Raw genomic sequence first — 14,947 nt, 5'->3', positions numbered from 1 at the left:
GAAGAGCGCCTGAAAGTCTAACGTGTGCTGCTCCCCTTCAGATCAGCTCTGGATATCCTGTGGTTGGCGGAGCGGCTTCGCCACGACGGAGACAAGGGCAAAACTCCAATTTCTGCTATTGCGTCTACGCTAAGAGCTCCATCGGAGCTGCTTTTGTCTGCCCAAATGTTTGAAACCAGCTTGCGAGGGCCTAAAAAACCAAAGTGAATAACAGGAGCGTTGCCATAGGCTGGGTTTGCTAAGCTTAAACATGAGTGAGATGCAACAATGTGACGTTAGGCTGCAAAAGTGCTCGATGAGTCACAATTCAAGGCTGAGCTTTTCTCTGAAAGAAGGTTTGTGAGGAGGAAAAAACATTCATGTGCTTCATGTCTGTCAAATAGACGGAAATCTCCTCACCTCACTGCATTTCCTCCCTTATTATTCCCATCAGATCCAAAGCTCTGCGTGGACTTTAGGTCTCGTCTACTTGTATAAATGCACGTGCATTAAATGTTGTTAATTCATTTACTCTAAACACTAAAATCAATTTTGACTTCTGAGTCAAAACAACCTAACTGGATCCAAGTGTATCCTGTCTACAGTAGATCACATATAATCAGGATGTAATACCTCTAATCCTGTCTCTATGGTTACCATTTTGGGTTAGAGGTCACAGTTTTTCTGCCGGGCTTGACGGGTCCAGAAGCATCAACAATTAATCACAATTAATCTCTTGATAGTGTTGATCCGAATGCTGATTTGAGATGTTCACATCTACCATCTACAGCCTGAACATTGACCTTATCGTGGTGGAGGGGCATGATGGCCGTGGACGGGTGGGGGGGGGGGCATGGGGTGATGGGGCTTTGTGAATCAGACAGCAGAACGACAGGCTACAAGCTGTGGACCGAGGAGGAGGAGGGAAGAAATGAGATTAAGACCAAACAAAAGATTCGTTCTGGCTGTGGATGGAAAAGATCATGAGAATTATTAGCATTAAAAAAGAAGAAGATCTTCCTTCCAGGGTGGGAGAAACTAAGAATGATGGCGATGCTGTGTGTTATTCTGCATCGGTGACAGACCTGTGAAATGGCAATTCCAAAGATAAGCAGGGAAAAAAATCAATAACTATATTTTTCCTCCCGGGCAAACTAACAGGCAGTTCCAGTGATGCCTCATGCAGTCTTAAAGGCGCTCTGTGCAGAGACAAAGACAAAGCTGTTTTTAATCCTGTAGCCATCACACAGCGTTCTGCAGCCCCCCCCCACCCCCCACCCCTCCAATTATCATTACATCACTGCTCCGTCACGACAGGTTTAACACGTTTTACGAAAAAATGCTCCAACTGGATATTTTCATCGGAATGGGCCATCGTGCTGCGGTCCTTATTTGCACTGTCCCCTCTCCCTTTCCTTCTCTATTGGAGCCCACGGCTGGATTATTGTATGTGAAAGAGGGGAGGAGGTTAAATGGAAAAGGATAGGAAGCTAGTTAGACTCCTGCCACCCGGGATGATTGAACCCCGGGAGAGGGAAATGGACTGATCCCACGCCGAGCCCAGGGGACAGCCGACTGCACCAACGTCTCAGATGGCCTCTGATGCCGTACGACGTGACAGGCGTGACCACAGCAGGCCCCGCCTTCACAGGGTTTTTGGTTTTTCAAAATAATGTGGGACGAGCTGTCATAATAATGAACAGATTACTGGAGGTTAATGAATGGGCTCGTGTTATAACAGCGTCATTACTGTAGATTAGACTAGTTGTTAATAGGGCTAAAGAAAAACAATAATCAATAAGTGCTGTCAGCCTTGTCCAACGCATCACAGCACACGCTTCTTCCTCACTTGTTATTCAAATACCAACTTCAATAGTCAACCCAGAGAGGTGAAGGGCCCGAGCAGAGGTCCTGGTTGCAGCTCGATCATATTGAATTCCGCCACCATATTAGCTGAAGGGGAGCTTACGGTATTGTCTCACAGACATGGAAGTGCACTGCGGCGCGCTGCGGGCGGGAGATGATCCGAGCACGCTCGCAATGAACTCCCCGTGACCTTGAGGTCCACATCAATTTTGCATGAGGTCTCCTCATCAAATAAACTGGGGAGTGTTCTGCGGCGCTGGCTCACCTGGCCCTCCTCCAGGCCAGACACCCACAGAGAGTCGGCAGTGACCACACAGACCACACACACACACACACACACACACACACACACACACACACACTCACAGTTGAGAGCCGCTAATGGAATTTCAACCGCTGAAACACTCATAATTTTAGAGTGGTGCTGTCTGTTCGTACAGCGGGCTCACTTGGCCTTCAACGCAAATGTAAGCAAACTATTTCTAAAGTGTTATTTTCAATCCATAAATGAGCCCGATATTGTGCCCCCCACCCACACGCACACACACACACACCCTCCCACCATATATGCCACCACTTCCTGGTATCTGTTAATGACTTTCCCATGTCTCCGTTCCGTCGCAAATTGCATGTGCCTGAAGCTACATTAGCATGATGGCGGACACCAGCCACGGTAACTATTTGTTCCCGCTTTCCAATCACTGGCGTGCCCTTGATCCGCTGTTGCGGCAGATTCATAGTAAACACAGTGACAGGTGTATTCATAAAAACAGCTCCCGGGGCGCTGGAGTGTGCTCCGACGCTGCACTCAACCATTTGTCAACTGAACAACTGTCACGACTGCCTTTTGTACATCCACTGTGTCCCCGAGTGGGTGAAGTGGAGCAGAGAAAGGTGGTGGGAACAAAATGAGACGAGATGAAGCTAACGCGCCGAAGCTCAGGGCGCAAAGACAATTTTGGGTGTGACGATGGATGAGCGGATGCAAAAAGGCGCTCAAAGACGCTGTTTTGAAGACAGACCTTTGGCCTTGCGCTCTATTTTACGTATATCATCATAAAATGTAAGGAAAAACAGGCTAATTGACAAGCTAATGCAAACAAATGCATGAGAAGTCGCACGGTCGACGTCAGTGGAAACCAAATAGATAATTCCTTCTTAATTGCAGCAGTAACCAAGAAAATCAAGTGAGCAACTCAGAAAGTAAAAAGGCCCCAGTTGCCATAGCTAATCACTGTCTGCAGTGGTGAAAGTCAGCACAAGCGCTTCCTTAAAGGTCTTTTTTTCCCTGCCTCAGATGTCGGAACATCTTGAGGTACGACTTTAGTGTCAATGTGTGAAATAAATTGATAAGAATTTATGCTCGCTGCTTTGTCATCATGACAAAACAGGCCCGTCGTTGCTTGAGGGGAAACAAGTCAGGGGCAGTCAGTGTCGGCAGATGTGACGCAACCTAAATAAAGCTTAAAAAAAGACCCTCTCCTCAAAGTAAAATTAAGAGGAAGAGGAGAGTGTCTTTAAAAGCATTACTGGAAGTGTCAATCCGCAGCGGTGAGTTTACTCACTCAAACCTCCGTTTGAAACTTCAGACGTATATATTTTTTTATTTATAACCAAGCTGACCAGCTTTCAGAAGTGGAGCGCAGCTATTTCACCCGGCAAAAATAAACTTAGAGATTCAATATAGCAAAAGAGCTGATTTACTGCAGCTCCAATAAGTGAGAGGGGCCACACCAACTGGCTCCGTGCCTGTCAGTTAGTGCCCACAGTCCAAAAACATTATGACTCTCACCAAGACATGCACATTAGCTTGATTAGCCTCTGAATTGCCTCTATAAGTGTGTGAGTTAATGGTGTGTGTGATAGTCTGGCGACCTGTCCGTGCTGGGATATGCTCCAATGACCCGCCGACCCTGGTTATCCATTGGAAACAAGCAGCAGTTAACAGACAGTTTACTGCTGAAGAGTGGCACTATTTTAGCCTTATTCTTATTATTTATTTGTGGAATCTCGGCTTTGATTTTCACTTTAGCCTCGCAGCGACATTTCCTCTGATGTCTTTGCCACAGATTCCAGGCGGCAACTGGTCACTTTGCCTTCAAGTGCTCGGCATCTGCAGCATCTGGAGATCTGCCGTGGTTCAACTCCACGAGGCTCCTCAGCTGTATGGGGAGCTGGGTTCCCTTTCGCACGCTGCGTCTTCCGAGGTAAAGTAGCCTTCCACGGTAATACAGCGGCCAAATCAAGATTTTTAAGACATCACAATCATGCAGCATAGACGTCTTCATTAATTTGCTACAATTTTAATGGAATTCTGTCAAGAATACTTTAGTTCATGAGGCTGTACTGAATAGCGTTCATAAATCTAAAAATAAATATTCCAAAAACAGGAACCATCTTGTCCTGGCTGAGGTTTTGGGAAATGTGACGTTGGAACATTTTCCTGAAGCTAATCCAGACATTAGGAATGGAATTACACTCCACCATAAATCTTGCATCCAAACAGCTGGAAAAGACCAAAAAAAAAAGAAGAACGATGGAGCCCGTGGTGCTGAAACGTCCCGACAGCGTCCCGACTCCATCAGGAGTGACCTTTGTCACGTCATGCGCTTTGATTCATTGTTCACGTTAAATTTTGATTGGAGCCGCTTCAACGTTTCACTCATCTTTGCTCGGCGCGTCTGCTCGAGCAAAGCAAAGTTACAGCTCATCCTGAGCAAAACGGCCTTCACACATTATTCAACGTCACAAACCACCGGGAAAAAAAAAACAAAAACACCTTTTCCCAACACCAGCAAATGTCAGGAAGTATCAGGCTGCAGGTGAGAGGATGCCAGCGATGGTTTGAGCTGCATCCTGGGACAGCTCGGCTTCTGCAGCGGGGGTAATGACACCCCCGCCGCTGCTGCTGTGTCTAGACCATGTTTTCATCTAAAATGCATTATAGGAAATGTAGGCATTTAACAGAATGTCACTCACAAGGTTATTGCCTCCCCCCTGCCTGCCCCTGCCTGCTGCGTGTCTACATGCTGCTGACCAAGCTCTGAAAGGCAATCTACCACAATAGGAGCGATGCAGGCAACTATTCAGGCAGCTCTCTGCACCATGGGGCAGATTTGGGAGACATTAATGGATCTGTGGAGCAAATGATTCACAGGACTCTTCTTTTCCCCCCAATAATGATTTCCTAAGCCACGCTGCATAATGCAACCATCAACTTTAGCCGTGCAGCATTAATCGGAGCATTAATGAAGTTAACTGCATCTCTGAGGTGTTGGCATATCCATCAGCCACATCAACCTACATCACAGCTCAGGCTGGAAATAGATAAGCCCCCTTCAATTAGAACTGGATGCTCCATTAGGCAGCCACACTTTGAAGCCTGCCTTTTACCCGGATGGCACCTAATCTCTGCCCAACATTTATGCTCCGAAAGCGCTCTATGACAAATCAATGGCAATCAGCACTATCAATAACCTCTTTGATTGCCATGAAAGCAGCACTAAAGATTCACAAGCAATTAGGCAGCAACAGCTTCTTAGTACGCAGCACGTTCAAAGGGGGTAGACGGAAGAGCCGAGACTCGTGGGTAACACAACTTTGATGTGGTAATTTACCTATACTGTGGAGGAGGACTTCCTTCTGCCTCGCACGTGATGGTCGCGCGCTGGTCCGGCGTGTTGATCGACAAAATGAGGTCACTTGGCTCAGTCTTCCATCTCGGCCCTTGAAATATGACATCCTCTGTGCAGGCTGGGGGGGGGGGGGGGGGGGAGAGCATTGAGAGTAATACAAGTCAGGAAAGTGCCTCTTTGAGTAAACCTGGAAAAATTGCACCGAAGCACCGACAGTGAAAAAAGTGCTTCGTCTCGCTGAGCTCTGGTAACGTCCCGCCTGTGTACACGGCTGTTTCAAGCATTCCATCAGCTGCTCTGAACAAAGCTCCCCCGCAAACAGCACCCAGCACAAAAGTACCTTTGGATGCTCCCCAAGATCACTGTGAGTGCGCGCGTGAGTGCACGTTCGCACGCACACTTTGCTGCTGCTCCACTTAGCCTGATGATGCGTTTCCTGATGTTGCTGATACGTTATATTTCCACTGTGCCTGTAACTGCACCTTAATGTGACCGTCGCACGTATTTTTTCACGAGGCTCTTCATCATCTATATATATTTTATTACCATTCAAGACAATAAAAAATGTACACGATTCAAAGGTCCCTTTTGACGCTTCAAGCGTATTAAGAAATGCTGCAGGTATGTAACAAATCTTTTATTACCTAAATATTAGGATGTGCAGAGGGGAGGGCTTTAAACGCTCCCTGTTGGGTCATTTCTTTGATAAATACAGCAAAGATTGATTTTTCTGAATCTCCATGCCATATTATACATGCAGTGGTTAATTGAGGCCATAAGGCTGGACTCATCTGCCACGACCTAATTAACATCCTACTGCTAGCAGACTGCAGCGTGTGGCTAGCACTTTGTAGGAGGTAATCATTTGCAAAGTAATCAAAATGTATGACAGATGGATAAATGACGAGAAGAAGCAGAAATAGCGAACAGGTGGAGTGCTGCTCCTGTGAACTGGGTTAAAACGTTATTTTGTCTTGTAATCTAACGGTAAAAATAGACTCCAATTCAGTGAAAACACAATGCGTTGCAGTGAAGTTTATGGTCGTGTTTTTCTTTGACTTTGGCTTCTTTTTTTCTTTTGACAGACTCAAAGAACAAAGAGCCGCCTGTGCACGTCCTCGATGACAAGGCCAGACAGCACTTCTGCGACAGTCACAATGGTCGTTATCAGCCTGTAGTGATTTTCGAGGGCTTCTAAGAGTATGATCACAACGCTGAATAAGAAGTAGCACCTATAGGCGTCGGCCACGAGGAAGGTGAGTCTGCCTGGGTCGCTCTCCCTCGAGTGCTGGGGGTGAATCGCCCGCGAGCCAATTTGAATAACATTCATCGAGATTTACAATGTCATTTAAACAAGGGTTGACATTCGGGTGGAGCATCTGCACTCCTGAAGCGCCAATCCCAGGTGGCCACACAAGGGCAGGAGGAGACAGAGGGGCAAGTAGCTGCTGCTAAACTGCAGGGCTGAATTCTTTGCATGGATTCTGATAATGATCTGGACGGGCCGTAAACAAGAACAGAATCCCAGTTGCCCTTTGCGGCGCTGCAAATTGGCAGTCTTGAAGGACACGATGGTGGGAGGCCGCGTTCAGGCTCGGGTAAGAATGAGCAGCAGCGTATTTAGTCTGATTATTAATAAATATACATGACAGAGACAGGAGAGATGATGTCGTGACATCAACTGTGACAATGTATTCACTGAGACACCAATATAATCCCAGTTCGAGTATCTTACCTGCAAGGCATCCGGTGATTGATAGCAGAACAATTTGTTTCCATGGTGACATCATCTTTAGTTGCCGAAGGCTAATAAGTCTCTCATCCAATTGCATGTGAATGGATTGCTCCCACTTGTATACAAGACTTTCAATCTGAAGGGAAAATAATTATGGATGTGATTAAAATGTGACATTTGGATGCAAATACAGTAAACACTCAGCAGGAATAAAAAGCAGCCGGCTAAAGTACGCGGCGCTGCTAAAGGTAATGCTCGCGACTATTCTGGAGTTATGGGAAATGAAAGGAGAATGAATCTTGAGGAATTAAGAGGCTGCATGGTGATGGGGGTTCTGCAACAAAGGAACCCCTCAGGATAAAAGGTGCCAGTGTGATTTTCAGGTGGTGCAGGAGAAGAAACAGCCGCTAAATGAGCCTGTTTTCATCTGCGCTGCATTTTTCATCTCTCCTAACAAGCTCCATTCTGCCCCCTTAAAGAGGAAGTAAGGAGGGAAATGATGGAGCTCAAAACATACTTTTCTCTCCAGATTTCACTGTTAATGGGAGCTGGCAGACCGGGGCGCAGCGCTCCACCAAATGCAGCGGTTAACAAAGGCTTTGGCAGCAGGCTGAATGGAAGCAAGGTTCCTATATGTACCGCGCTTCCTCAGATCAACAGAAAATATAAAACGCTTTTTTTCTTTGCATCAAAAAACCTACGCAGCAGGGATGGATGTTACGACTTACTTCTAATGGGATGTAAGTACTGAGGAGGACGTCCAGTATTATTAATCAAGGACACCAATTATTTAAAACCACAGCACTTGTCTGTTTAGACATGATTTGCAGCCACATTTTTTAAAAGAAATGGTTAATTTGGACTTGATTAGGGTTTCGCTCTAGACTGGCAGCAACGAGACAGTTCCAGTACAAATCAGAAGGGCTGGAAAAAAGAGAAAACAGCTTTTTCCTCTTTTTTATGGAACCTCTGGCTGTCTATCTGACAGCAGATCTATGAACCAGCCCTGGTGGAGTCAGAAGATGAGCAGGTTCTCTGCAGCTCGGACCATCACCAGAAGATGATTCGGATGATGTTCCAGCAGCTTTGCGCGTGTTGCTGGGGCAACGGCCGACTGTTGTCCCCATCCAAACGCTGTCTCCACCCTCCAGACGTAGGTGTTCCACCTAAACTGCAGCCTGTTATTGTCCTTCTCCACTGAAGTGAGACCTTGTGTGTGAGAACCTTATTTTTATCCGTCTAAGGGCCGTTTCAACATTCTTTCTACTCCTTTTCAAACCGTCAGACTGAAATGCTGAAATTCAGCCTCTATATTATATTTGACCAAATTTAGGAGATTTTACTGCTCTCTTGATGAGAAAAATCAATTTTGATGCTATAAATGGAATGTTACGGTCAAGACTGTATGGAACAGCCCAAGTCTTGATGGCATAAGAATTCTACCGTTTTCTCAAATGAATCCTCCATAATATTTCCAACTAATAAATCTGCTACCTCTGACCTCCAAGCAAAGGCCTGTTATCTATGAAATGATACATCAGATATTGATATCTCGCCATTGATCTATGACCTAAATGGCTATTTAAAAGGAAGGAGGTGGAATGGAGAGTCTGAGGGCTGTAATTGTAGTATTAGTGGAACTGGGGGCTTTGCTCAAGCTCTGACCTACATCACAGTAAGTGGAAAGTGATATGCCTCTCTGGATTAAGAATTCCACCAATGCCAACAACACAACCCTGTTATGTGGATTAACCCTGAGGCTATCTTTCGTAACAGACCTAAAAACTAACTCGTCATTGTTTCACCAACTTGTGGTTGTCAGATTGTGGCCGTGGACACGAATAATAGCGGCACTCTAATCTGAAGGAGGAGCACCGTGGTGTTCCGTGACGCAATTTTCCTTTCTGGTGGTTCAGATGATCTCATTTATCTGGTCATAACCTAAGTGCTACTGTTGGCGTAGCTCAACTGCCCCAGTGCCAGTAATTGTCCCTCATCTGGCCCAACTGCAAACACAGCGAGATTCAGAGTGGATTTCCTGGTGTCCTTGAAAATTTGGGTTGAGTTTTGCCACTCTAAAAAGCCTTCACATTGGATTACACAGTTCAAGCCAAAAAAAAAAGCCTGCTGGGAGCGCGGTAATTCAGCAAGAGTCCAACCTCTTTATCCAAACACATCAATCGGCAACTTTTCACCATCCTGAGAGTGAAACGTCTTCAAAAGGAATTTTTGTGAGTCGGTGCTACGCTGCCATGGAGACGTGTAAACGAGCACCGCTAAATCCTGGAGCCCGCAAAACATGTCCTTCGATTCACTCGATTCCAGCATCTTTTTGGTTAACGTGTTTCTAATTTAACGGCTCATTAAAAAGCCTAATATGTCTCATTTGTGCCATTTTGCCCCGTTTTCATCTTCCATGAAAACTTCCAATCACACGGCTGCACCAGAATTTTAAGCAAAACTTCAATAATATGGAAACATGAAAAGAGCCTGAAGAAACGAAGGAACATTTCCAAGATGGCGGTGACGAAGTTGACAGCATTTACTTTTCTCTCCTCTACCGAAATGATGAGGAAAAGATTGCTCGGCCAAAGGTAATGAGGCGTCGGCCGCTCACCTCCACAGAATCTAAACCTAATGGAAGTCGTTGGCTAAATGCATTCCAGAGTAAATGAGATGGCTTCTTGGTTAGTGGGGCTGTTGTTTGGCACATAATTGATAGGAGAGGTGGTTAAAGGCATCCAGTTCCCCCATGAGGGCAACATAATTGCAAAAGAATGTAATAAGGAAGGGAAGAGGGGGCTTCAAAGCTCAAAGTCCAGATCACTGGCGATATACAGAGCAGGCGGATCCGGAGGGATCACGCCACGCAAAAACACATTCTTTAAGTCCAACAAACCCACGACTCACTATAACCACCACTACATTCATTTCCATTAAGTTATTGTCTTTTTTTTCTGCCGTGCTCTCAATTATAAGAGGGAGACAAGCGGGGAGACCAGGATCAGCCACCAGGGACGGCCTCCATCTGAATCCACAGCTGCTGCGCGCTGTTGCAAATGAAGGGAGGAGTCACGATCAACAGCAGGCTGATGCCGCTCCACTTCCCCTGGCTGCGCGGGACTCTGCCTCTCTTTGCTTTACATTATCCAACAAAGACGGCAAACACACACAGAAGGGATGAGCTCGGGAGGCAGAACCTCGCGGCGCTCCGACACCTCCGGGCCCGGACAGAACAGAACCTTCCAAACGAAAGAGCGACTGCTGACTTTGACTGTAGCGCAGCTCCTGCATGAGAACTCAGGTGAATGAGTGACGAGTCTCACGACAAACTGTGGGATCTCAGATGAAACTGTATCTCATATTGTCGTCCCCAGCCTGAGCTGAGCAGCTGCTGCATTAGCATCCCCGAATAAAGGCCCATTTCCCCCCCCGAGACTTTGCCTTCGCATCATTTCAGTCAGTCGGGGGGCTTTAAAGAAGAAAAAGAGCCGAGACGGCAGGTGCACGGCTGATGCGTCGGGCATTCCTATTACTGTGACGTCAGATTTGAGCATGTGCGATTTTCCTAAAATCGAATCTGTCAGTTTCAGAACCGCCATCGAGTTTCTTGTCTGTTGCATCTCAGATGCCTGTTTACCACAGTAAACATGACACATGTGCTCTGGATGTGGAGCAAACAATAGAGATCGGCGTAGGACAAAGAAAGGCTGGGTCCTTGGACGCCGGCGAGATGCCCCCAGTGGCTGTCTTCGATGTTAAGCACGGCTGCAGCCCTCAGCCGCTGCCTCACGCGGAAGGGGGGGGGTGTACGGGAGTAAGTGCACTTAAAAGAAGAGGAAGCAGTGATCCATTTCTGAAGCCCATCATCAGCCTTGCAGACCCTCATCCCAGATTCAGCCTCCAACATGACTTATAGGTCAGAGACGGGGACACTCGAGCGGCTCTGCACATGTTTCTTTATGCTGTTCAATCTATTTCACAGCCTTGCTGAAGTCCTAAATGGCTGCGTGTTGAGAAAGCCGCCCCGGTTCAATCAAAGGTTGGTTTTTTTTTTGTTTTTTTATTCAAACCTCTGTGTGTTGGATGTCGTGTTAGGAAATAATTCACGGCGTGGCTTCAGAGACACGTCCCACCTCTCATTTGGTCAGTGCTCAGATATGTGTAAAAGGCCCATGAATAAAGATGAAGCGGGCAGGGAATGTTTACTATTCCTGCAGAATGATCCTTTGAAGATGGAGCAGGGTGAGTCCAGGAGTTCCTCTCACGGTTGTGGACGTCCTTGCAGCACCGCTGGGAAAAACAACACTGCTGGAAAACATTTGCTTTCCTCAGTAAACGGGAGCAGATCTATTAAATATCAAATGCCCTCCAACATTATTCCAGACGCCTGATTTTTCTCTACTTGAGTCTAAACTACAGAGTCCTCGACGGGGACCAAAAGCACCGTGGTAAACTAGTTAACGCGGAGAGGGGACCGTCCTGATGTGACTGAGCAGAGCAGCACCATATGGACTTTGTCCTCGATTAAGGCAATGAGCCCCAGCAGCAGAAATCCCAGCAGGACCGTGCGAAGCATTCGAGGCTGGTCTAAAAACGCAAGCATCAGCACCACGCACACATGTGCTTTGTGACCACCACCTCTGCTCTCGGATTTTTAGACTCTTGGAAATGAGAGATTTTTAAACGGATTAACTTTTTATATTAAGAAAAACTTAATGTCATTCCCTTTCATGTTGGGAGAAAACAGGAAACGGTGCGAATCACCACTCATTCACTTACTTGTGCGGTGGGATTTTTTCCTCTTCATTAAACTGCCTTGAACGTAATTCCAGTATCGGTTGGATGTTGGATCTATTTCAGGCTCCTCTCGCGGCAACTCTTGCGCTCCCAGCAGCCAAATCGGACGGGTCGCTCTCTGCTCATGCAGTTTCAATCCTGCTCCGTCTCTCTCGGGCTTCAGAGATGGGTCTCAGCAATCGTATAATTCCACACTTACAGTGAGTTTGCGGCGTGAGGAGGACGCACGCCTCCGTGTCGGAGATCTGCTAGCTCCTCGTATTACACTCCACAAGATGCTGGCAAGGCGCAGAGGAGGACAGCGGTGCCTCTGAGCGGAGCCTCACATTGTGCGCATCCCCGGGCTGCGCTCTCTTTGTGCGCAGGAAGAGGCGCCCACTGGTGACGCGTGAAAACACCCATCCAGCACGGCGATGCGCCACCAGCCTATGGGCACCCGCCGTTCTCTCTGCCCAAGTGACTCCGCATTCAATGTCACCACATTTAAGAGGGAAGAGGAGCAAAGGATTGAAAGGACGAAAGAATGAAAAGGATTGTGGACGCGGATGTGATTGTGTCTGTTTTCATTTTTACACATATTTACACTTTATTGCATTTGCAGGGGTTTTGCAGATGAATCTGAGGTTACCTGCTCAGTTTAAGTGTTCCAACGTGCTTTCACTCCTGCCACAGTCTCACAGACGATTTCTACGCGCTAGTAACTCGGAATCCAGTGAGATTTCGCCGTCTGAATTTAACCTGACGCCGTTTTCACAGTAGAGAAGGAAGAATATGGAAGAATATGCACTAAATATGATAGGTGAAGAAGAAAATGACATCACGTTGACGCAAATGAATCACAATATTGGTGACACACACGCATCAGCGTGTCAGATTTGGCAGCCTCTACTGGTGACCATGGGCCAATTTCCAACCTGCTTCTCATTCAAGCATCAAAGAATTTGTTGGGATTGTCAGGTGACCCCCCCCCCCCCCCCCACTGCATCCAATAATATTTAATGGAAAGAGGGGTGTTGCCAATAGATGATGAAATGAATACAAATACAGCTGTAGTATTAATAAATACTCAAAAGTATATTTGAATCTGTTTGTCTTCTATTAAATTACAGCCATGAAAGTGGAGCCACGTCAGAATTTGTGGAAATTTCTTACAGTTAAGTGAACAAACAAACAGTCGAAGAGGACGATGCACCATAAAAACATGATTATTTTAGCTTTCTGACCCTAGAAGTACTCAACATGGTGCGCAGTGGCCCTGCAGTTTCAAGCAGGAGGAACCACGGTTCAAATATTCCGGGAGAAAAACAATTTGCATTGAGTAGTTTATTACTTTCATGGTCAATTAGCAAAATAGGCAAATAGAACTTTTCAGTGAGGGGGACTCTAATCTTCTCAGCGGCTTTACTGCAGCAGCTCCAGCTCCCGTTCCCAATGATATAATGTCATTTGCATTCAAGTGGCAGACCAAAATCAAAAATGTGACATTCACTATCTGCATATCTAAACATCTAAAGAGGAACGGCGAGCTGTGTTATCTCATTCTGTCCGTCTGAGGGAAGTCACTGGCTGTGAACGGGTCTGTTGGGGGGGTTGGTTTTTTATTTTCCTCTAAAAGTGGATGTTGCACTTCCAAAACTCTTCTTAGGACGTGTCATCGCTTCTCTTTTAAGTTAAAGGAAGCTTTGAAAAACTGGAGAAAGGGAAGGAAAAGTGGCAAAAGAAGAGGGGGGGGGGCATTAGACATTCCCCCGGCATTCAGCGTCCTTCCCAGCTGTCACTCATGACACTAAATAAACCGCCCCACCGCTGCATAGATAATTACTGTTAGTTTTATCTGCTGCTACCATTTGATTGAGTTAAATATTGAAATGATGGAGAGATGAATATTTAATGTTTCTGGGCAGAGGAGAACTCCGGGGAGTTTCCTAAGAGCCTGATGAGAAATACGGAGGAGGTGAAACACTATTAATCAAGGGTATTTGGCAGCTGATTGGCTGTCGGGGTGCCGGGGTTTATGTGTAAAAATAAGGCTTTTCAAGGTCAGCTGAGAACACAGTGTATTATCCACCCCGCTCCATGTGTTAGCGAGGAGGTGAAAAGAATGAGGAGCTTCGGAGAGCACGCGCATCACTTTCATAGAGCAGAAAATCCCGCCGAAGCAAAACGCCGCTTTAAAGCTGGAGCTGATCTCTGGGAAAAATGGATGAGCAAAATGAATACGCTGCTCGGCAATGAGGCGGTGTGATCGTACAATACGGCACGTTTCAATGCAATAGTCAGCTTCCTTTAACTTTGAAACATTGACCTCTGACAGGCTGCTGAAAGTGGAACTGCAACTCAGACCAGCTAATAAACGAGCTCGTATTGATTATTTGCTCTTAGTCAATGCCAACCCTCACATTTGGGCCTTCAGAGGTGTCACATGTAAAGCCTGACTGATGAATGCAGCACAAGCTGGAAACACAATGAATCCTGGCAAAGCGATAAAGGCAAAGCTCTGGATGAAAAGATGAGCGTGCGCAGGATTCTGACTCATCTGACCCCACTGAAAATCCTGCCGTGTCTAATTGTCGAAGGCTGGTGCTAATGCCGCCGTGCGTGTCGTCTACGTCTTCAAGCTTGGGTTCACGTCCGTGGAAGGATGCAACACGAGCAGAGGGGTGGGAGGAATCGGGGGATCAGACGAGCTCAGGTTCACCTGTGGGTGTTCGGTGCTTGCCAGTGAGGAGTTGAGCTCCGACCAGGAGAACGTACGCTTTGTTTTTCCAGCTCCAGGCTTGGTGCTCGACAGAACCTGCTTTGTTCTAACTGCCAGTAATCTGAAGTTGCAGGTGGAAAAAATACAAACATCCAGTGGTGAGAATAACATCGGATGTTTTATTGGTGCACTTTGGGTCTCTGCTGCAGAGGAAAGCCAGAGATGTGGATTGGT

General features: G+C 46.5%; 1 protein-coding gene across 1 annotated transcript in view; it reads right to left on the bottom strand.

Annotated features, from left to right (window-relative positions):
* Positions 1 to 12,928, bottom strand: part of cntn3b (contactin 3b) — a 35,912-nt gene extending 22,984 nt beyond the window's left edge. The window contains exons 1-3 of the mRNA XM_003973736.3: positions 11,998 to 12,928; positions 7,216 to 7,351; positions 5,463 to 5,598 (exon numbers count right to left, since the gene is read on the bottom strand). Coding sequence (XP_003973785.3) covers positions 5,463 to 5,598; positions 7,216 to 7,312 — 233 coding nt within the window. The 5' untranslated portion in view covers positions 7,313 to 7,351; positions 11,998 to 12,928. The remainder of the gene's footprint in view (positions 1 to 5,462; positions 5,599 to 7,215; positions 7,352 to 11,997) is intronic.
* Between the last annotated feature and the right edge of the window lie 2,019 nt (positions 12,929 to 14,947).

This window comes from Takifugu rubripes, chromosome 19 (genome assembly GCF_901000725.2).
Source record: "Takifugu rubripes chromosome 19, fTakRub1.2, whole genome shotgun sequence".
Classification (NCBI taxonomy): domain Eukaryota; kingdom Metazoa; phylum Chordata; class Actinopteri; order Tetraodontiformes; family Tetraodontidae; genus Takifugu; species Takifugu rubripes.
Note: the sequence above shows the minus strand (reverse complement) of the source record. Positions and strands in the feature narration are given on the sequence as shown.